General features: G+C 51.8%; 9 protein-coding genes across 9 annotated transcripts; 5 read left to right on the forward strand and 4 right to left on the reverse strand.

Annotated features, from left to right (window-relative positions):
* Positions 1 to 344: 344 nt before the first annotated feature.
* On the forward strand, positions 345 to 1,527 carry BO88DRAFT_425509 (MFS transporter; the record flags this gene model as incomplete). Its single annotated transcript, XM_025708833.1, has 2 exons — positions 345 to 480; positions 506 to 1,527. 2 exons carry the CDS (start codon positions 345 to 347, stop codon positions 1,525 to 1,527), a joined length of 1,158 nt encoding a protein of 385 aa, XP_025562948.1.
* Positions 1,528 to 2,216: 689 nt separating this feature from the next.
* BO88DRAFT_365476 (MFS transporter) lies at positions 2,217 to 4,127 on the forward strand. Its single transcript, XM_025704010.1, has 2 exons — positions 2,217 to 2,784; positions 2,856 to 4,127. Exons 1-2 carry the CDS (start codon positions 2,486 to 2,488, stop codon positions 4,051 to 4,053), a joined length of 1,497 nt encoding a protein of 498 aa, XP_025562949.1. The 5' UTR covers positions 2,217 to 2,485; the 3' UTR covers positions 4,054 to 4,127.
* A 22-nt stretch (positions 4,128 to 4,149) lies between these two features.
* Positions 4,150 to 6,258, reverse strand: BO88DRAFT_443804 (uncharacterized protein; the record flags this gene model as incomplete). The annotated part of the gene is made up of 3 exons (XM_025710053.1): positions 5,579 to 6,258; positions 5,080 to 5,517; positions 4,150 to 5,029 (listed from the first exon to the last, which is right to left on the reverse strand). Exons 1-3 carry the CDS (start codon positions 6,238 to 6,240, stop codon positions 4,153 to 4,155), a joined length of 1,977 nt encoding a protein of 658 aa, XP_025562950.1. The 5' UTR covers positions 6,241 to 6,258.
* A 220-nt stretch (positions 6,259 to 6,478) lies between these two features.
* On the forward strand, positions 6,479 to 7,879 carry BO88DRAFT_404864 (aspartate aminotransferase family protein). Its single transcript, XM_025706732.1, has one exon. The coding sequence runs from the start codon at positions 6,519 to 6,521 to the stop codon at positions 7,833 to 7,835; it is 1,317 nt and encodes a 438-aa protein (XP_025562951.1). The 5' UTR covers positions 6,479 to 6,518; the 3' UTR covers positions 7,836 to 7,879.
* A 27-nt stretch (positions 7,880 to 7,906) lies between these two features.
* On the reverse strand, positions 7,907 to 9,382 carry BO88DRAFT_340053 (arrestin family protein; the record flags this gene model as incomplete). The annotated part of the gene is made up of 5 exons (XM_025703050.1): positions 7,907 to 8,221; positions 8,271 to 8,687; positions 8,746 to 9,064; positions 9,119 to 9,262; positions 9,315 to 9,382. The coding sequence occupies 5 exons, from the start codon at positions 9,380 to 9,382 to the stop codon at positions 7,907 to 7,909; spliced, it is 1,263 nt and encodes a 420-aa protein (XP_025562952.1).
* A 464-nt stretch (positions 9,383 to 9,846) lies between these two features.
* On the reverse strand, positions 9,847 to 12,068 carry BO88DRAFT_404865 (ASCC2 family CUE domain-containing protein). Its single transcript, XM_025706733.1, has one exon. The coding sequence runs from the start codon at positions 11,959 to 11,961 to the stop codon at positions 9,919 to 9,921; it is 2,043 nt and encodes a 680-aa protein (XP_025562953.1). The 5' UTR covers positions 11,962 to 12,068; the 3' UTR covers positions 9,847 to 9,918.
* Positions 12,069 to 13,140: 1,072 nt separating this feature from the next.
* Positions 13,141 to 13,937, forward strand: BO88DRAFT_425516 (NAD(P)-dependent oxidoreductase; the record flags this gene model as incomplete). The annotated part of the gene is made up of 3 exons (XM_025708834.1): positions 13,141 to 13,210; positions 13,273 to 13,329; positions 13,420 to 13,937. The coding sequence occupies 3 exons, from the start codon at positions 13,141 to 13,143 to the stop codon at positions 13,935 to 13,937; spliced, it is 645 nt and encodes a 214-aa protein (XP_025562954.1).
* A 449-nt stretch (positions 13,938 to 14,386) lies between these two features.
* On the forward strand, positions 14,387 to 17,063 carry BO88DRAFT_404867 (aconitate hydratase ACO2). Its single transcript, XM_025706734.1, has 2 exons — positions 14,387 to 14,485; positions 14,561 to 17,063. Exons 1-2 carry the CDS (start codon positions 14,441 to 14,443, stop codon positions 16,931 to 16,933), a joined length of 2,418 nt encoding a protein of 805 aa, XP_025562955.1. The 5' UTR covers positions 14,387 to 14,440; the 3' UTR covers positions 16,934 to 17,063.
* A 118-nt stretch (positions 17,064 to 17,181) lies between these two features.
* Positions 17,182 to 21,532, reverse strand: BO88DRAFT_388396 (hybrid D-mandelate dehydrogenase-like dehydrogenase/2OG-Fe(II) oxygenase; the record flags this gene model as incomplete). The annotated part of the gene is made up of 14 exons (XM_025704864.1): positions 21,151 to 21,532; positions 20,985 to 21,099; positions 20,821 to 20,937; positions 20,687 to 20,769; positions 20,356 to 20,637; positions 20,115 to 20,300; positions 19,506 to 19,651; positions 19,296 to 19,439; positions 19,102 to 19,229; positions 18,167 to 19,051; positions 18,070 to 18,107; positions 17,829 to 18,014; positions 17,401 to 17,766; positions 17,182 to 17,316 (listed from the first exon to the last, which is right to left on the reverse strand). The coding sequence occupies exons 1-14, from the start codon at positions 21,328 to 21,330 to the stop codon at positions 17,182 to 17,184; spliced, it is 2,991 nt and encodes a 996-aa protein (XP_025562956.1). The 5' UTR covers positions 21,331 to 21,532.
* Between the last annotated feature and the right edge of the window lie 134 nt (positions 21,533 to 21,666).

Consider the following 21,666-nt stretch of genomic DNA (forward strand, 5'->3'; position numbering starts at 1 on the left):
TGGTTCATCGCTTTCATTGTAACCTCTTCTGTGTTTGCCGTTACGTTCACGTCTTCCGCGTATTCCGACTCCAGCGACGAGATAATTAGAGACTTCAATATCAGCACGGAGGTCTTTTCTGTAGGAATAAGCCTCTTTATCTTGGGATTTGCTGTCGGGCCGGCAGTGTGGGCACCTCTGGTGAGTATTTGTTTTAGATGCATATCACATAGAACAACAAGCTGATAATTCTTCTCAGTAAGCTTCCCTCACCATTCATAAGCCTACCCTGTATTAATATTCCTTTAAATATCAGATCAGAACTCTACGGCAGAAAGATCTTCTGGATAATCTCCCACATCGGCATGGTGGCGTTTATCGGAGGCACCGCCGGAAGCCGCAACATAACCACCCTACTTGTCCTACGATTCTTCAGCGGCACGTTTGGAGGATCCCCATTAGTCAACGCAGGGGGCGCTATTGCAGATATCTTCCCCCCCGGTGCAGCGAGGGCTAGCGATGATAGTCTACTCCTTCGCACCCTTACTAGGACCGCTCGTCGGCCCCATCATCAGCGGATTCGTATCTGAAAACGTGGGCTGGCGATGGGTGCAGGGGATGTGCTGTATCTTCGTAGGTGTGATCGGCATCATTGGCACCATCTTCGTCCCAGAGACATACGGCCCAGTACTGCTACTCCGAAAGGCGAAATGTCTAACCAAATCTACCGGAAAAGTCCACGTTAGTATCCTCGAGCGCGACCAGGGCAAGAAGAAGCCATCCGAAGTCTTCCAAAGAGCCTTAATCCGACCATGGGTCCTCCTCATGCATGAACCAATCGTGACCGTGGCTTCCATCTACATAGCCCTATGTTACGGAACGACCTACATGTTCATGGGCGCTATGCCAATCGTATACAACGAAGACCGCGGCTGGTCGGAGGGGATTGGCGGTCTCGCATTCCTAGGCCTTGCTATCGGAGAGATCTTAGGTCTAGTGTACGCTGGCTACGACTACCACAGACGATACATGAAACTATACAATACCGGAAAGGCCACCCCAGAATCCCGCCTCCCTACAGCCATTGTGGGATCCATCGCCTTGCCGATCGGTATCTTCGGTTTTGCGTGGACTGATTACCCAAGCATTCATTGGTCCGCGAGTATCATTCTCTCGGCGCCGTTTGGCTTCGGGTGCATCCTTGCTAGCTTGTCGATCACGAATTACCTCGTCGATTCGTATACTATCTATGCGGCAACTGCGCTGGCGGCTCTGGCTATTGTTCGGTCGACCGGTGGAGCGGTGTTCCCATTGTTTACGAATCAGATGTACTATAATCTGGGAATTCATTGGGCTTCATGTGTGCCGGGGTTTCTGACCGTGGCTTGTATCCCGTTTCCGATTGTCATGTATCGCTATGGTGAGGCGCTGAGACTGAAGTGCAAGTATACATTTGAGGCTGCGGAGTTGATGCGGAGGATGCAGAAACAACAAGAGTTTGGTCAGGTTGAGAGTGAGGAGAGAGTTGATGAGGCGGAGTCTGCTTGAGATGAAGAGTCGTGGAAATGGTGTATATAGATGGTGTCATAGACGTTGTCCATCAAGTGAACAGGCCAAACGAGTTCAATAACATATGTCGTAAAGGCAACGCAGCCTCTATCACGAAGTAATTCAACTCATCCCCCGTGTGTCAACTGTTCTTTTGCCGTGCTCGTGTTCTACTGCAAGACATCTTCCGGCATCAGCAACGCTTTATTGGGCTTTAAGTTTGAGCTTATCTGGAGATATTCAGTCAGTAAAACATGATCAAACTTCGAAGGCCATATCATTCAGTTAGTAATCTTCAAAACATTTGTACGGATGTCATGCCGTATGCACATAAGATGGGCCAGACGGGCCACTTCTATCACGGAGAATTCATAGTGTAGAACACTCCCAGCAATCTGGATCCTTTTTGAACTTCAAAGACCAACCATTCTCCTTCACAGCTAACTCCAACACGCTAGAAATCGCCTAGAATCCCGTAAAAATTATAAGACCTTGACACCAAAACAAAGAGTGGGTACTACCTACAAACGGAGAATGTTCGCCCGATAACTCCGAAACATGTTATAGCCGAGCCCACCGAAAACAGCCAGGAGGCATGCAAAGGGGGCTCGGCATTTGCAGCAAGACCACTAAAAGTCGTGCCAAACTCCCCACTTATCACTACGCTCAACACCCACCCAGCACCATCCCAGCCAAACCCATCCACCCTTTAAACGACCCCCTTATCATCGGATCCTCCGTTCGGACCTTCCGACGCCACCCCGTGCATATCGGAGGAAAACTACCGGACAACATGCCGAAACCCCGATGCGGCGAATCAGAGAGAAAAAAAAAAAAAGGTGTAGGAATTTCGTCACCCCCTCGAAACAACACCAAATGGGAGAAAATATCTGAAGCCGAGAAGGAGAACAAGGGTGCGTTGCAGCCTTAGCATCTCAGCCTTTATCTCAGCCCAGAAATGACTGTCGTTCCACCACCGCCACTACCAGCATCATCTCGACCAGCAGATGCTGAAAAGGGCAAGGTCGAACATGCAGGCGCCGGTCCGGATCCTAACCTAGTGAAATGGGAGGAAAACGACCCCGAGAACCCACATAACTTTTCGACGGCGTACAAATGCTGGATCACGTTTCAGCTGGGATTATTGGCGCTGAGCGCCAGTTTAGGATCGAGTATTATCTCTCCGGCGGAGACCGAGCTTAAGGCTTATTTGAACATTGGAACGGAAGTTAGTATTCTTCCGGTGTCGCTCTATATGTATGTAACACACTCCAATCAATATAATCCCGGAAAAGGTTTCTATCAACAGCTACTAACGAAGATACCAGTCTTGGCTTCGCCTTCGGCCCTCTATGCTGGGCACCCATTTCCGAACTCTTCGGCCGGCGATGGTCGATGCTGCCGGCGGTATTCGTCCTCGGACTATTCAGCATCGGCACCGCAACCAGCAAAAACACAGCTTCAGTTCTCATCACCCGGTACTTCGCGGGTCTATTCGGCTCCGCACCAGTTAGTAATGTCTCCGCTGCACTTGGCGACATCTTCCACATGAAGGCGCGCGGCATCGCCAGCACCTCGTACGCCATCTGCGTCGTGGGCGGCCCAACCATGGGTCCCATCATCGGTGCCGCTATCGTCTCGAACCCGCACTTAGGGTGGCGCTGGACCGAGTATATCGAGGCAATCATTGTATTCTTCATCTTCGGCATCACTTTCTTCTGTCTGCCGGAGGTGTACGGCCCCGTGCTATTACACCGTAAGGCAGTACGTATGCGCAAGGAGACCGGAAATGAGGATCTATACCACCCGCACGAGCATATCAAGGTGGACGTGCATAGTATCGTCACGAAGCATTTCTCGCGTCCGCTGGTCATGCTTGTCACCGAGCCGATGGTCACGGTGATCGCGCTGTATGCGTCGTTTACGTATGCGTTGCTCTATCTTACCCTTGAGGTATTTCCGATTGTTTTTGATGATATTCGCCAGTGGAAGCCTGTTGTTGCTACGCTGCCGTTCATCGGGCTGTTCGTCGGTGTTCTGCTCTCGTCGGCGTTCATCATCTTCATCGGCCAGCCGTACTACATCCGCAAGTGGGAGGAAGGTGGCGGCAAGCCTGTCCCCGAGGCGCGTCTGATGCCCATGGCTGTTGGCGGATTCTTGTTCGCGGGTGGTCTGTTCTGGTTTGGATGGACGGCTGAGCCTAAGTATTCGTGGGGATTGCCGGTTGTGGCGGCGATGGTGTTTGGATGTGGGTTTTGTATTATCTTTGGCCAGTGTATAAATTTCCTGGTTGATACATATGGGCCCTACGCGGCGTCGGCGACGGCCTCGAATACTTTCCTGCGGAGTGTGTTGGCGGCGGCGTTTCCGCTGTTCTCGCAGCCCATGTTTCGCAATTTGGGGGTTGGGCCGGCAATGTCCATTCTGGGGGGTGTTGCGGCCGCGGCCATTCCGGTGCCGTTTTTGTTTATGATTTATGGGGTTAGGTTGAGGAAGATGTCGAGGTTTGCGCCGTTTAAGGGGTAGTGGGTCTTTGGGGTGAGTATATTATAGATTATAGATTAATAAAGTTAGATATAGAGAGATATAATATTGAAAAGGATGTGTTGTTAATAATAACTGGTGTTATAAAGTAAAGGTGTTCCCCATATATGGCATGTCCCAGAACAGGTCATCCAGGATCGATGTATCTATATCAAAAGGCTGCAATGAATCAGACGCTTCCTCATCCAATGGTAAGCCCGTCCCGGCATTATCCAAGGACGCAATCCTCTCTACTAGTTCGCCGCACTTCGACAAACAGTCATCCCCCAGATCCCACCCAAACATCTGTCGATGAGACTGCAGTGTAGCGATCATTTCTTTAGCCAACTCTAAGGGTGGATTGTTGCCGCTATCCAGGGAGTGCGATTTGACTCTACACAGCCCACTCCGTAGAAGAAAAGTCGTTGCAGATGTAAGCGAATACGCCTGCGCAGGAATCCAGAATCCACGCAGTTGATGCTCGTCTAGCTCCCTTACGAGATGCACTATCTCTTCCGCTACACGCTCGACTTGTGTGAATGAAACGGAGGAAGAGGTGCTGTCATTCCTATTATCAATATCGGAAGTCTCAGTCTGCTCGTCGTCCAGGTCGAGTGCGATGCGTCGGAGCAGAAGCTTCACGGATAAGTATGCCAGGCGCAGGTTTGCCGCGCCAGGGGTGGTCAAGTTGGTTCCGCGGCGGATAATATGGCGGGTCTGGGTGTCGAGGGAATCTTCCCAATTAGTGAGGAGGTGTGAGAGAGACGTCATTGTCTTCCTAACGGGACTGGAGACGTGGTAGATATATTCAAGGTATTGACCCAACACTTCGGTTAGTGTTGTGAAAGCAATGAATATCGAGGCTGCAGCTTCATGAGATGATGTTTCGAGAGATGGGAGAAGATAGTCCATGGTTGGGAATGGGACGTCGTATTGGGCGCGATGAACTTGGAGCGGTGTTCCGTAGGCGAGGCTGCACCTAGTGAATGTTAGCGAGCAAGAGAGAAGTTGAAAAGCGGGATATCCTACCATCGATCATGAATCACGACCAACCACCAGATACGGATGCGAAATCCTTTCTCGAGGGCAGAGATGTTCCACTGGGAGGGATCTCGGTTTAAACCCAAGGCGTTAGATAGGGCTACCGCTGTTCCTACCATACCCCCATTGCCAAAGATTGAAGTGCTTGGTCTTCCGCAGACATTCAACAGCATCGCCAGTATAGTTGATATACCAGGGCACAGAAACAGTTCGGAATGGAGAGCCTCGTTGGCCTGGTTCCAGATATAGCGGATGTCGGGTGTCCGAGTCAAACGCAGTTGTGGTGTATTATTCCAGTATATTAGCGAGTTGGCATATAGGTTGCATAGGAGGGCTGGAGATATCTCTGCTTTGCGAGTGCAGCAAGCATTCATGAACGATGCCTCATCAAATACGGGAAAGCATATATTTGCGTATTCAAAGAACCTGGGGACATAGCACTCAGCAACTGGGCATCTCATGTAAATGATGATTTGCGATGACTTACAGTCCCACAACATCCTTCGTCGCGGGCTCGAGGTATTTTTCGATGAGCTCGCATTTCATAGACGGGAGAGATTGACTGGAGTACACCCCTAACGGACGCCTCGGAATGGTATTGAACAGTACCTGCCGCATGAGTCGACAGGGTTTCAAACTTGTGTGCATCAAGCCTGGACTTCGATTATCTGGAACTGTGAACAGATATCCTTCCAATATACTACTGTCATCGGCAACAACTGGGCTGACGACATGGGAGCTGTCGTCCCCGGTATCGCCAACCACATCCATTAGACTTGCAAGCTTGCCATCTGAGTATGCAGTGTGAAGATGGGCTGCGTGGTGATGCCTCCCCAGTTGTGGTGTGTCCGAACGTTGGCTGGTCTTGGGTGACGGGAGTACGACCTGAGGGGTGGAAGGTCGTTCAATATGCTGAGCTGTTTTGGGTGCATTTTGCTGCAGATTGACGGTTCGCTTCTTTGGAACAGGCTGGTTAGCTGAAGGAAAGAGACATTCAGTTGCATGAGCCAGACACATCATGCACGTCGCCGAGGAGTCTCTTGTGCGGCATCGCGACTTGCGTTTTCGGCAAGGCAGACATGCGGGATGCGCATGAGACCGATAGGGTCTGCCTGAGATGCTACCATTCTCCTTCATGTCCTTAGGCATAGTTAGGAAGCCTTCTTACTGGATATCTGATCCGTGGATTCAAAGTACAAGGAGGGGGTAATCCCGATAAAGCGAAGTATTTCGTGGCCGCGGGGAACCTTCGCCCGCGGGCAACTCAACCAATTAGAATAGTTGGATAGCAGAACCCTATGCCCGCGATCACCCTGACAGGGAACTAGTACTTATAGCCAACGAGACCTGGGTTAACATGTTAAACATGTTCAAATTGAGCACCATAGTCATTTATTATCGAAGAGAACTACTCTTGATCGAACATCATGGCAACCCCCGAAACCACCGCCGCCTTCTTCACCAAAGCCAACAAGTACCTCATGTCCACAGGAGTCCCTATCTCTCCAATTATCATCACTGAAGCCAAAGGCACCTGTTTATATGACACCAACAACCGTCGCATCCTCGACTTTACCTCAGGCCAGATGAGCTCTCTGCTCGGTCACTCCCATCCTGAAATTGTCACCACAATCCAGCAATACGCCGCCAAATTAGACCACCTCCTCAGCAACATGATCACCCACCCAGTAGTGGACCTAGCTGAGCGTCTCGCCCGGTTCCTCCCTCCACCCCTCGAGAAGTCCTTCTTCCTAAACACCGGCTCCGAGTCTATCGAAGCTGCCATAAAAATGGCCAAAGCGTACACTGGAAAATTCGAAGTTGTCGCATTCAGCGCTAGTTACCACGGCCTTACCAAGGGCTCAGGATCAGCGACGTATTCCACAGGCCGGAAATGTGGTGGTCCATGTATGCCAGGCCAGCTTGCCTTTCCCGCTCCGTATGCATACCGCTCGCCCTTTCGCAAGGCTGACGGGACGTATGACTGGGAGACGGAGCTCATGTTTGGATGGTCCATGATTGACCGGCAGAGTGTGGGGTCGCTGGCTGCGTTTGTTATGGAACCTATACTGTCGACCGGGGGGATTTTGGAGCTCCCCGATGCATATTTGCAACGCATGGCGATTGAGTGCAAGAAACGCGGCATGTTGTTGATCATGGACGAAGCCCAGACAGGAGTCGGTCGCACTGGCCACATGTTTGCATTTGAGCAGGCTGGAATAGTCCCGGATATTCTAGCTTTGTCAAAGACCCTAGGATGTGGGCTTCCTTTGGCATCGGTGAGTACGACGGCTGAAATTGCTCAGGGATGCGCGGATGCTGGGTTCCTTTGGTTGACGACACACTTAAATGATCCCCTTACTGCGGCGGTGGGAAATAAGGTGTTGGAGATTGTGGAGCGAGAGGATATCTGCCGGAGAGCGAGGGAGCGTGGTGGGCAGTTGAGGGAAGGCCTGCTAAAGCTCCAGAAGAAGTACTGGTGTATTGGGGATGTACGCGGTCGGGGCCTTTTACAGGGAATCGAGATCATATCCGATCGGAATACTCAGGCTCCTGGGCCGGAGCTAGGTCAGTTGGTGTCAGACAGAGCCATGGCGTGTGGGTTGTCGTGTAATGTTGTTAACCTTCCAGGTATGGGAGGCGTCTTCCGTCTGGCGCCGCCAGTGACGGTGTCAGCGCAAGAAATTGAGGAGGGTCTGAGGATTCTAGATGAGGCGTTTGCCTATGTAGTTGGCAAGAGCTGAGGTGTTTAGGAGGTGAACTTGGTCAGTTATATGAATCTTTTGTGCACGAATTTTACACCCAGCATGTTGCGTTAGGCGTAGCCCTCGCTTAGCAGGACAGGATTAGAAACTGTCGATAGAACGGCAGATTCATAACTTGGTGGCTTTGAAGAAATGTCCAACTGGCAATAACATGGAGGTTCCGGGAGAACTTCTGTGTCATCATTAAGTGCTCCAGATGCAATTTCATCAGGAGTTCGGTCCATAACGTGATTATTGTAGCTCGGCAGTGGCTGATCACACGTCTCATCCATCAATCTGAGGGATTGAATCACGGAGCAAACAAAGGGGTCCTGTAGCAAAGGTGGCAAGGCACATTGAATCGAAATGGGCATATCTAAAAGGACCTATATGGTGGTCAGTAAGATGAACGAACAATGGACCTGGAAGTCATACTGCCGAGTGATGTCCATCGGGATTTAAGAGCTTGATCTGGATGGTGAGCGTGTGCTCGACACGAAGAAAATTAGTAGAGATGCTCTGTAGACATTCTTTTGGATCATTCGGCAGGTGAAGGGAGCGGGTTGTAGAATACCAGCATCCTTCATTATCGGATGTTTTTCTGTATTCGTCTTCATCCCAGCCTCTGGAATAATAGTCATCCTTGACTATAATACGGGTCCTGCGGTTGGAAGCAGGCTGTTGAAAGGCTCTGTGTATCTCTTCAATCTTAGTGTGGATGGTTGCTACCTCGAGCCTTTTGCATAATGGAATAAACTCAAACTTGATGGGGACAACACTCCCGAAGGTATAGGCCTGAGATGGTAATGAAACACGATAGATTATCTTCTGCGGCCATATGTCTTGCACCATCTATCATAATTAGCATATTAATTGAGACCTCAAAAGGCAATATCGTATAATATCTCACCTTAGGCTCAGGTATCAATAGTGATCTGTACATCCGACGCACCCTGACCCGGGTGTCAGCGTCGATACGACGTCCCCCGGGTGTGCCGATAGTAGCTTTCAGCCGATATCTGACATGGCAGTCGTCGAGGCCCTCAATAGTGTCTGGTGAGCTGTTGGATAGGCAAAAGGTGAATAGGAACTCGTGGTTTCCAGGTGCTAGAGTAGTTGATGACGGAGACCCTGGATATGGTAAAAAGCTCCAGGTTTGATACATAAATAGCCGCTCCAAGAATGGCATGTGCTGGTGAGCTCTCTGAAATTCTGAGCCGCTTTGCCAACTATTTAAGACAGTCCGTTAGTGTTGAGTTACACAGAAGGAGGGGAATTCGTACTTCATGTAACGCCGCCCTTCAAAGTGCAGCTTGATGTCCTTGACACAGAGTGGTTGGTTGAGGCATAATACGACCTTTCCTGTAACATGGCAGTATCCTGTTGATGATGAGTCTCCAGAAAGCCATATAATATCATTGTCAAGCCTGTTTCACGTCAGTATAACAACCCTTGTTGGGTGTAAATTCTCGCCGTTACCTGATACCAAAGTATGTCGGCGCATTCTCAGGCGGAGATGCTGCTCGAAAGAGGCTAGTTATTGCCATTGCAAATATTCGATACTCATAGACGCTAAGTTTTGTGTTTGCTGAAACCTGCTGCAAGTAGTCATTTATATCTAAATGATGGCAATACTAAAGCTTCAGCAATGGGTTACCCTTTTGGTCGATGCCGCCGCAGGGGCGGGTATATTTCCTCTTTCGGAAATGCCGGTATGCGTACAAGGAAATTTACTCGATCTAGACACGCCCTGTTGATGATAGCAAGTCCTGTGATCATCCCGAGTAGTCTTTATTGGAGAATAAAATCTTTTATGGACGACGCCTTGCCCAATCTGACACCGGTGTTGCTCTAGGTCTTGTGGTGGTCGCCTCTCAGAAGGTCGGGTTGCGGCGAAAGCGACTCGGTTCTCTCATGTTAAGATGACTATGACATGAATACAACAACATGCTACTAGACACGTCACTTCATCTCAAAGGTTACATGAACATGCGCCATGGATAATGCCTGGGGCAACTATTCTGTCATTATTTCATAGCCGGTAGACTCGTTAACTATTGAGCACTACTATCCACGCTACTAACTATCCCATCATCCCCCCAGCCCTCGCAACCTTCCTCGCTCGCTGCTGTCGACGATTATGATTCGCCCGGCTAGCTTTATTCTCCTCTTTCCTCTGCCGCGCAACAGCAGGATTACTATTCCCAGGAGTACTACCCTGCTGGCCTGCACCACGTCCCCGACCTCTCCCACCGCGTCCGCGTCCTCCTCTTCCTCTTGAGCTGCTGCTCCCACCTGCCTCGCTCTCATCGTCATCTTCAGTTCCAGCACCAGGTCTCCGATACGACGTAGCCGGCAACTCAGGCTGATTCAACCCCCCACCATCAGCAGCACCAAAGGCCATCTTATCCTCCAATTTAGCCAACCGTTTCGGATCCCTCGACAACATGACCGCCCACCCCTCGATCGCTTCATCCGTCATGCCGGTTTCACGCTTGAGCGAAGCGCGGGGCTGTGAGCGTCGCGTGGCAGAGTCGCGCGCGAACAGGGCCGGATTAGATTTATATGTGCGGTAGAGGGAGAGTTCTGCCTCTTGTTGTTGCTCTGCTGCGGCCTTGGCATCGTCGGTGGTGGTGTCATCAATGGTGCCGCCGACGTCGGCAATGTCGTAGGTATCGTCGCGTTCGTCGTCGTCAGAGTCAAAGGTGGCCAAGGCGGAAAGGATAGCAGCTTTGTTCGCGGAGTGATGGGTGCGGTCGGCGAGGAGGTCGTCGGCTTGGGTGGTGTTAGTGCGGCGGCCGTGGTGGAGGGTGGATTGGTCGGATAGTTCGGCAAGGTCAACGTCGTTGTCGAAGATGTTTCTGCGGGCTGGGAGGGTTGGCGCTGTGGGTGGTGGTGTTGAGCGGGGTGGGAGAGGGTCGTGTGGGATGGTTGAGGTTGATGTTGATGTAGGAAGTTGTTCGGATTTGTCGAGGGTGCGGAGCTCAGAGGGTATGGAGTCGTCGAGGAGATGCGAGACGATTGTTTCGGGGTCGTCGTTGTAGTGGTCTAGCAAGCGGGTGATGTAGCCGGAGCCTAGGTCCGGGAAGAGATCTTGGACTTGGGTGATCAAAGACATGCGGTGAATGTGCATGTCTTCGGGTGCGGGGAGGTCCGTAGCAGCGCGGCCTTTGCCTTTGTCGAGAAGTCGCTTCTTTTGTTTTTGATGGCGACGGTGGAAGACTTTTGTTTCTTCTTGGTAGGTTCGTAGACTGGTGAGGAGGTCTTGGCCTCGTTTCTGGGGGTGGGTGATGAGATGGCGGTCGAGACGGACTAGGAGGTCTGTACTGCATATGACGTCGGATAGGAGGGTGGGCTCCTTTTTCGTTGTTGAGGATCCGACGCCAGCGCTGGATTTTAGACTGTATAGCTGGTCCAGCAGCGCGGAGAGGTTCAGCTTGGGGCCCTTCAGAAGGGATGCTAAACCAACGTAGACGTTCGCTACGAGGACGCTGCGGATATCCGCTCGTTTGTGTGTTTGGTATGCATCGGCGAATGTGTCCAGAAAGTCAGACCCGGTCATGAGCACCTGGCCGCAACCGGGGAGTGCGGACGCCAGGATAGTCAAGAGGCGAATGTCAGAGAGGATAGCCGTAGACTTCGTGGGGTTGAGCGAGGCAAGCTCTCTGATAATCTTCGTCTTGGCCTTCTCGAGGCTGGATGTTATTGTATCTTGATGCTTGTTCCATGCATCAGACAATAGTCGCTTCAAGGCAGCGCTCGAAGGGTAGGTGCAACACATGTTCGCAAGTACTTGTACATCAAGCAGCTCAGACGGTGTTGCAGAGGCATCCAGGAGGAACCTCCTCGTCAACAAGAAGCAAAGCTTCCTTAATGATCGCGCTTTAAGCCCGGCATGAAAGCCAGATGAGCCATAGGTGGCAGACTGATAATAGAAGGAGGTCAAGAAGGTCACGGCAGTTTCATCGTGGGCGGCAATTTCTTTGAACTGGGAATCAGGAGCTTCAATGCGTACTTGCAAAAGCAAGATCCACGCATCTATATAGAGCTCCCATTCGTTGGGTGGTACGGTGCTCTGCACCTCCGGGGGTGGAACCGGTGCCAAAGGAGGTAGTGGTTCCGGCATGACGCAGTGAATGGGCTTTGTCGACCGTCAAGCTCGGAAAATGTAAAACTGAATTGGACTATTTATGCTTGAACGTTGGAAGCCGACCACACGCCTGGACCATCCACCAATATCGTCACTGGCGATCCATCAGCCCCTCTGTCGGCTGCAAAATTCAGTGCGGATCCTGACGTCAGGTGACTTGAGCCTCGGCCTCCGCTCTGTTGCGGGGACGGAGATGGCCGCAGTAGTACCTGCATGGAGACAAAGCAGATCTGCAATATGTTTGTTGTGAATGTCTTTGCAAAATATAGATGAATTGGGAAATCTAATGTGAATAAGAGATACTAAATAATTTACTACTATTGCTAGTAGCCAATAGATTCTACTCAAGCGCTGTCTATTAAAAAAAAAATTAAGATATATACAATGATGTCATCATGCATGCAACCTAAAGAATTATAATACTACTTACACAACTCGAATAACTGACTTAATTTGCATAGACTCTCTACCTTCCAGTGAACATTATTCACCGAAACTGTTGCCATATATCGGATTTGGCCGACCTACTTTGTGTGGCTAAGCATTTGTGGAAACTTTCCTTCCCACGCCGGATCTTGGCTTTACTCCAGGGACGGCTTTTCCATGACACTCCTTATAGAGCATACAGCAGCCAAAGGAGGCGAACATTCCGTCGCGCAGCCTCCATAACAAAGAAAATGCCCTCATTAGCAGTCTTTGAGCAACTTATTTACCGGAAACTATCCACTTCATACCCCGGATTATCATGTAATGGCTCCGAACCAAAGGGTTGACCAGTTGCCCTATACAGCTAACACGGATACTGAGCCGGAACTCACTAGAAATAGTTAGATAATGCTATAGGAAGGTTGCATAAAACTGTGCACAGTGACTACGAAAAGGAAAACGACACGAGTCCATCGTGGATGCCATTGGGCCCAGCTGCAAAGACTCCCTCCGGACCCGAAGTATACCGGATCCGAGGGCCACTCCGGGCATCCCTGTAAAACTACTCCTCTTCCGTAATCGATGGATAATGACATCTGAAACGCGCGAGGGTACTTAGACGCCCCAGGCCTCTCTGAGAATACAGAATGAGGCCAGACAAATAGTGACCAGAAATCTTGGCTGGCTCAAGAGTTCGATTCACGGCCACTGGTGTCTTCAATCAGCAGTATGCGCGTTCTCGTAATTGGTGGGACCGGACGATGTGGCAGGCTTGTCATTGACGAGCTGCTGGGACGAGGTAGGCACCTACTACTTTATGATACGTATGATGTGGTGATGGATATGGCTAATATGTCCAAGGCCACCAGGTCACTACCCTAGCCCGAACACCTGACGCGCTGGGTGGTCCTCGACCCGGTCTAGATGTCATCCAAGGTTAGCATACGATGAAGTCTCGCTGATGCTATTGCTTCGATTGCAAAGTGTTTCACGGCTAACATGTCTCAGGCACTCCGATGAACTTAGATGACGTACGAGCCGCGTTCAAAGCAGACAAGCCCGATGTGGTGATTGTAACGCTGAATGCGCCTCGAGCGAGCGATAGTCCGTTTGCTGCCGCAATTTCTCCCCCTCGTTTAATGGCCGACTGCAATGCCAATGTAGTGGCTGCAATGAAAGAGTTTGGGGTCCGCAAGACTGTGATTCTGCAGGCATTCGGGGTGGGAGCATCCTGGACTAACCTGCACATCCTGCTGCGCCTACTCATGAAGACATCTAATATGTCACATCAGTACGATGATCACAACGAAACAGAAAGGGAAGTCCTGGCCAGTGGGGTCAATTATGTGTTTGTGAGGCCGTCGCGGCTAGTCGAAACGGAAGAAACTGCCATCAAGATGTGGCCGGATGACGGCAAGGGAGTTCCCATGATGGCAAGTACAAGTCGGATCAGCGTGGCGCGATCTTTGGTCGATGTGGCCGAGAGTGATGAATGGGATAACATGGCTCCAGTTATCACCAACTGAGTCGAATCGGGATCGGGACGGGAGGTGGAGATGTTGCGGGGGTGGAGATTGGTGTTGTTTAAATCGTTTGTCTGTTTTGCTTGTGGAATTTTTGGGTCAGGGTGGGTATGTATAATATTGATGCGCTAGTATTCCTGGCAGGTATACGATATGCCTGATGTGTAATGATAATGAGGAAATTGAACAAGGCATGCATTATGTGGACTTCGGCAATTAGTTTTTATTTACTACATAAATAATGCAGGCACTGCATAATGCCTTGATGATGTAAATCGTGGCTGTCCGGAACATTTGTTGTTCCATTGGTATTTGACCACATGATATTAGTGGCTTATCACGGATGAGTCATAATCGAGATCGACACCAGATCCGGCATCGGCGGTGGCGCGAGCCAATCAAGGGGAAGGTAAAAGAAAAGTGCCACTAGCATATGGCACAGAAAATTGCTCGTCGTTGAGTCTCTGTCACTTCCCTCTGCTATCATCCAAGTAACCGGCGTGACAATGGTGAGGCAGCTTGTTTGGCAGCGGGCCACCGCCTCTCAGAGGGTAAGTCGTGCCGTTATCAGCCCGATTGACTCCCTAGCAGCCTGGACTGACCACTCCACTTCCCCCATACTATAGTTGGCCCCGAAGTGCCTCTCTCCGCAACGACTGTTCAGTCGCCGTGGCCTGGCCACGGAGGCTTCTCCGGCAGCCTCCTCCCGCTTGCCTCCCTACCCGAAGATCGTGCAGAACCTCGAAAACGTCCGTCGCGTGCTCGGTCAGGACCGCAACCTGACCCTGGCGGAGAAGATCCTCTACGCCCATCTGGACAACCCCGAGGAGTCCCTTCTGACCGGCACCAACAATGGCCGTGACATTCGCGGCAAGGCCAACTTGAAGTTGAAGCCCGATCGCGTGGCGATGCAGGATGCGTCGGCTCAGATGGCACTTCTGCAGTTCATGTCTTGTGGTCTCCCCTCGACGGCCGTGCCCGCGAGTATCCACTGCGACCACATGATTGTTGGTGAGCGTGGTGCTGACACTGATCTGCCGGCATCCATCAAGGGTAACAGCGAGGTGTTCGACTTCCTGGAGAGTGCTGCCAAGCGCTATGGAATTGAGTTCTGGCCCCCTGGTGCCGGTATCATTCACCAGAGCGTTTTGGAGAACTACGCTGCTCCGGGTCTGATGATGCTAGGAACGGACAGTCACACTCCCAACGCCGGTGGTCTGGGTGCCATTGCCATTGGTGTCGGTGGTGCGGATGCTGTTGATGCGCTGGTTGACGCCCCTTGGGAGCTCAAGGCGCCCCGCGTCCTGGGTGTGCGTCTGGAGGGCAAGCTCAACGGCTGGGCTGCCCCCAAGGATATCATCCTCCACTTGGCCGGTAAGCTCACCGTCCGTGGTGGAACCGGCTTCATCATCGAGTACCACGGACCTGGTTTGGAGACCCTGAGCTGCACTGGTATGGCCACCATCTGTAACATGGGTGCCGAGGTGGGCGCGACGACCTCCGTGTTCCCCTTCTCCCCCAACCACGTCCCCTACCTGCAGGCGACTCACCGGGCTGATGTTGCCCGTGCCGCCTCTGAGATCGCCGGTTCCGGTCCCAGGAACCTGCTCCGTGCCGATGGCGGTGCGGAGTATGACCAGCTGATCACCATTGACTTGTCGACACTGGAGCCTCACATCAACGGTCCCTTCACCCCCGATTTCTCCGTTCCCCTGTCTGCTTTCGCCGACACCGTTCGTGAGAAGCAATGGCCCGAGTCCCTTGGAGCGGGTCTGATTGGTAGCTGCACCAACAGTTCCTACGAGGATATGACCCGTGCCGAGAACCTGGTTAAGCAGGCCTCTGCCGCCGGCCTTCAGCCCAAGTCCGACTTCTTCATCACTCCCGGTAGTGAGCAGATTCGCGCCACCCTGGACCGCGATCAGACTCTGTCGACCTTCTCCCAGGCCGGCGGTACCGTGCTGGCCAACGCCTGCGGTCCCTGCATTGGTCAGTGGAAGCGCACGGACGGTGTCCCCAAGGGCGAGGACAACGCCATCCTCACTTCCTACAACCGTAACTTCCCCGGTCGCAACGACGGCAACCGCAGGACCATGAACTTCCTGGCCTCCCCTGAGCTCGTCACCGCCATGGTCTACTCTGGAAGCACCACCTTCAACCCCATGACCGACAGCATTACCACCCCCAGCGGTGAGGAGTTCCGCTTCCAGCCTCCCACCGGCTACGCTCTTCCCAGTGACGGCTTTGCCGACGGCAACCCTGACTTCCAGCCCACTGCTGCTGTGCCCGACCCGTCCTGTGAGGTGATTGTCTCCCCCACCTCGGATCGTCTTGCCCTGCTGGAGCCCTTCGCTCCCTTCCCCAAGGGCGACCTCTCCGGCCTCAAGGTTCTGTACAAGGTTCGTGGCCAGTGCACGACTGACACCATCTCGGCGGCTGGTCCGTGGTTGAAGTACAAGGGTCACCTGCCCAACATCTCCGCCAACACCCTGATCGGTGCCGTCAACGCCGCCACCGGTGAGACCAACGTTGCCTACGACGAGGACGGCAAGCAGTACTCCATTCCGGACCTGGCCGCCCAGTGGAAGGCCAACGGTGTTGAATGGCTGGTCGTGGCCGAGGAGAACTACGGTGAGGGTAGTGCACGTGAGCACGCTGCCCTGCAGCCCCGTTACCTGGGTGGACGCATCATCGTGGCCAAGAGCTTTGCCCGTATCCACGAGACGAACCTGAAGAAACAGGGTGTCGTTCCCTTGACTTTCGAGAACCCGGCCGACTATGACAAGATCGATGCTTGTGACCAGGTGGCCACCGAGGGACTGTATGAGGTCTTGCAGGCTGGTGGACAGGGCTCCATCCAGCTGCGGGTGACCAAGCGCAGCGGCGAGTCGCTGGTGATCCCCGTCAAGCACACTCTCAGTCCGGACCAGTGTGCTTTTGTCCTGGCCGGTAGTGCGTTGAACTTGCTGGCTCAGAAGGCCAACAAGAAAAGTGCTTGATTAATGGGTGATGGGTGAAAATTCAGCGAAGTGTACATATATCCATCTGTTGGTGTTTTGTTCTATCTACTTTCGAGCGTTATATTAGTAGAATATGTTAGACAATAAACTGTCTGGACTTGAATCGTGCAACTTAGCAAGTAGATGCTATGTAAGTATAACCAAGAGCTCAGCAACGCGTATAAAGCAAGCCAAAAGCAGCTATTCCATCCAACCCAACTATCTGACCACCAAGTAATGAGTGTCCCCTACTTCCCATCATAAGCCCATTCCCTCCCCAACTCCAACCTCCCCTTCTCCATCTCCTCGACTCCCACAGACTCAGGTTTAATATACCTCGCCGTCAACGCAAACCTCAACCTTTTATCCGGAATAACCGAATGCTACACAATCAGCATCCACTGCACCTACCCCACCCATCCCCATAAAACAGACACAGACAAAAAGAGATAAGGGATAAATCATACCTCAAAAAACTTCTGCAACCCCTCCCCATGCATTACCACCAAATCACCATGATTCACCTCCATCTTAATACACGGCGTCGCCTCCCCTCCCCCACCAGTACCACCTTTCTTCATACTCAACCCCTCACGCCTCAACTCATCATATCCCTCGCGATCAATACTCCCACCCAGTAACCCTGCCTTGAGCTCCCTCCGCCGGAGATAGTTCTTACATCCAGGCAAGACCGGATCCTCTTCCAGGAGTTTCTTCGCTCTGCTGTAGCCATGGTAGTATTTGTACTTCATACGCACGAGCATGGTGGATTTTGCGCCTAGGGAGAGGGTGGAGATTGTTGGACCGAGGGAGGATTCGCCGTCGTCGTGGTACTATTCAGGGAGTGAATATTCTGGGCGGAGATTTTGGGAGTCTAGAAAAGAAATGTACATACCCCGATTCTCATATCTTCGAGATACCCCAACAGGAGCATTTCATTTGGCGGGAGAAAGGTATCCCCAGTGGCGAGATGGGCTTGCTTGCTGGCCCAGGTTAGGCGGCCCATGGCTCGCAGGATTGGGGGACAGGCTTCGTTGAAGGACTTGGAGGAGACGGAGACGACGTATTTGTATGGCATGCCCTATTTCAGCGTCTATTAGGTATGTTCTCTGCGGGATGTGGGAGTAATAACGCACATAATTAACAGCGAAATGAGCAGTCAACGTCCCGGCAACTACATGATCATTAGCATCCACCTCGTCATCCCCAAAGACAAGAAGATAGATAGCTCACCCACACTCTGCGCTAACGGATACCTCCTCAACCCCAACTTTTCGCACTGCAACTGCCCAAACAGCTCATCCGGCCCATTACGCCGGGTATTTATCTCGCGATTCGCAACTAAATGCATGATACTCCCCACCCCGGGAATAGTATACGTGAGCTTTCTATACGGATACAGAGATACATCATCAACCTCTGGCACCATGAACTTCGCATCCCAGCTAAGCGCACGCTTAATGGGGCTTGTTTCCATGTCATCAATCACCCATCGCAGAGCGATAGGTCGTATGGGTAGAATGTGCTCAAAGGGGCACTTCAACTTCCTGTCCCAGACGGAATCGTCATCAGCGCATCGCCATCCCCACCAATACCGCCGGGAAATGCACCGCTTGCAGAGGGGACATATGATCCCTTTCCAAGTAATTCTCTTCGACAACGCATCGCTATCAGCATCTTTCAGTGTGGAAAGTAAGTCCGGTACGAGGCTGTAATGTGGCTGGATGGTCGGGTCCGGGGGAAGACGGGATTTGAGGAATTTTTCGTGGAAGGTGAGGTCCGTTGGTTCTGAAGACGAGCCACTGATCATCCAGAAGAGTTTACAAGATGGCTGCAGACACATCCAGCCCTGATCGTATATGCGTATACTGTATTGATCGCACGCTTCGCAGCGGGCTTGCTCTGCCTGCATCGCATAATCCCTCTTCTTCCTCTCCAGGGGAGGCCGGGAGTGCTTCGCAGCCCACCAGCTCTTACTACCCAGATCCAACTTCTCGAACCGGACTTTCGCACCCGTTCTTCTACCGATGCGCTCGTACCACACGTGCGTGATCCGGAAATACGCCATGACGTTGTATCGGTGCGGGAGGGATCTGGGTAGGAGGGTATTGCGGTTTCCTGTAGGGTTATCAACATTGCAATGCGAAGAAACGGCATGGCCTACTCACCAATAACAATCCCCACTGGCACCTTCAGCTCCATACTATTCAGTATACTGCTCATCGCCGCACTATCTCCATCCTGGTCCTTGATGAGCACTAAGTTCCCGTTTGCATCCTTGGTGCAGCCGCCTCCGCTGGACATAATATGGTTAGACTCTGTTACCATATAATGTGTGATTCAAGAGAAAAGGTCAACATACACACGAGTAATAACCACCTCATCATCCAAATACGACCGTATCCCGCAATCCGCATCGATTAGAAATCCCCAGCATATGTTCCCGTTGTGGTAGACTCCGCCTTGCACGGAACGGAACCAGGGCAGGGCGTCGCAGAGGTCGGGTCTGTTCTGGTCATGGTATATATGGATTAGTACGGTTTAGGAGAGAGGGACGGTAGGGTATGCGTACCTCGGCCCAGGCTGGGGGGTGGCCTTCTGTTTCTTGTCCTTGGCGTTCCGGGGGAGGGTGTAAGTGGGTATGCGCTGCAGGATTGGATATACGGGTGGAAATAGTGGACTTTGTAGGGTGAGGCTTTCGGGGTCGTGTGATGCGTCCTGAGGTTACGGGCTGGGGTTGGGGTTTGGTTGTTGCTGTTGCCCTGGTGGGTCTCTTGGGGCTCATGATGGATGGCGTAAGGATAGGTAGTTAATGAGTGGTTGTATGGGGATATATAGAAAGAGGGTATACTATTTCGAAGGAGTGGTTGGAAGAATGGTCTGGTAGTAGATAGTGTCAAGCGCTGCGAGGTGGTTAGCTGCTAGTTGTGGTCATGACGGAGGGGTGAGGATATCAGTATAGCGTCATCAAGTGCTCACCTCTGAGGGCTAGGAGAACTGACGTTGATACAACCGATCCTCACTTTGCCACGTTTCTGAGGACAAGATTGACGAAGAAAGCTGTAGTATGGAGAGAATTTACACACTAGGGTATGAAATGCTCTGATCTATAACATTCTTATATAATTTGGTATCTGTCACAAAACATCTATTTCCCAAACACATCCTTCTGTTCCGGTACCAAAGTAATCATCTTCCCTGTTTCCACGCCGGAGCGCAGGTTATTCAACACGAGCAACTCCATCTCTCGTTGCGTCTCATAAGTCATGGTACCAATATGCGGCAGCAGCATGACCCGAGGGTTGTTCACCAACCCCGGCTCGATTGCGGGTTCATTCTCGTAGACATCCAGTCCAGCCGACCATACCTAAGATCATCACATCAGTCCGGTTACCCTTGCTTTCAGAAGGAAAGTGACCAACCTTGCCCGACTCCAGCGCCTCAACCAAGGCCTTCTCATCAATCAGCGCTCCACGCGCCGTGTTAACAATGATAACTCCATCCTTCATCTTCTGAAACTCTGACTTGCCGATAATGTGACGGGTGGACGCATTGAGCGCCAGGTTCAAACTCAACACATCAGCATTAGCGAGTAGCTCATCGAACGAGACGTAGGTCGCTCCGTCCTCGAGTTCCGGGGACAGACGCGACCGGTTATGATACTGGATAGTCATTCCAAAGGCGCGCGCACGACGAGCCACCTCCTGCAACTCATTAATATGATGCTCCTTAGGTTCTGTGTGCTGGACTTACACGGCCGATTCCTCCCATGCCGAGAATTCCAAGCACCTTGTTCTGGGGATCATGCCCGAGGCCAGTTTGGCCGAGAAACTTTCCTATTTTACGGTTATATTGAGTTGTGACTGGGTTGAGTTGGCAGGGCTCACCTTCGCGGAGAGACGAGACAGGAATATATGCCTGTCGCAATGCGCCAATCATTAGGAAGATGGCCACGTCGGCGGTGGCGTTGTTGACAGCAACGGGGGTGCTAGAGACAGCGATTCCTGCGTTGATTAGTGTGCGACATGCTAGGAGAAGAGCTTGCGTGTACCTTTCTTTGTGCAGGCCGCGACGTCGATGTTATCGTAGCCTGCGCCATTGTGGGCGATGTACTTGAGTGAGGAGGGCAGGACGGAGACTAGTTCTGCGTCGAATGGGCCGGTGAACTGAAGCGCTTTAGCTATCTCCTTGAGTATATAGTCATGAAGTCTGCCCACCTTCGTAGAAGTATTGGAGCGATAGATGGCCACAACATCGTCATACTGGCCGTCGCGACAATTGCGGAGAAAGTCCTCGCGAGTTCCGGAGGGGAATTCCTTCAAGGTCAGAATAGAGGAGAGATCATTCCATTCGGGGATGGAATGGGTGATGGCACCGATCAGCAATGCGGCGGGCATGATGGCGATGATGTCAAGGAAAAGAGTATCCTGCGGGGAGAAGAGGGGAAGGAAAGGAAGAAGAAACGAAGAACAGAGAAGGTGTGAGGGATATACAACGGGGAATATCCGATTAATCAGGGCATTTATGAATGGCCGGTGGAGATAGATCCACCATATGGCGTGGGGGGAGACTTATGATTACTATGTAATCTGGAAAGATATCATCCAGCAATAATAACGCAATAATACAGCAATAACCAGATAAAAAGAGGGTATGCGGGGTCGGCCATCCAATTTGGATACCGTCGGCTATTGATCGGGTGAGAGTCAATAGCCGACGCGGAGCTCCTCCGG

This window comes from Aspergillus vadensis (genome assembly GCF_003184925.1).
Source record: "Aspergillus vadensis CBS 113365 unplaced genomic scaffold BO88scaffold_11, whole genome shotgun sequence".
Lineage (NCBI taxonomy): Eukaryota > Fungi > Ascomycota > Eurotiomycetes > Eurotiales > Aspergillaceae > Aspergillus > Aspergillus vadensis.

Coding starts and splice junctions, on each gene's coding strand:
- BO88DRAFT_365476 (XM_025704010.1), top strand. CDS start 2,486: ATGACTGTCGTTCCACCACCGCCACTACCAGCATCATCTCGACCAGCA. Junction 2,785..2,855: donor CTTCCGGTGTCGCTCTATAT/GTATGTAACACA, acceptor CGAAGATACCAG/TCTTGGCTTCGCCTTCGGCC.
- BO88DRAFT_404864 (XM_025706732.1), top strand. CDS start 6,519: ATGGCAACCCCCGAAACCACCGCCGCCTTCTTCACCAAAGCCAACAAG.
- BO88DRAFT_404865 (XM_025706733.1), bottom strand. CDS start 11,961: ATGCCGGAACCACTACCTCCTTTGGCACCGGTTCCACCCCCGGAGGTG.
- BO88DRAFT_404867 (XM_025706734.1), top strand. CDS start 14,441: ATGGTGAGGCAGCTTGTTTGGCAGCGGGCCACCGCCTCTCAGAGG. Junction 14,486..14,560: donor GGGCCACCGCCTCTCAGAGG/GTAAGTCGTGCC, acceptor CCCATACTATAG/TTGGCCCCGAAGTGCCTCTC.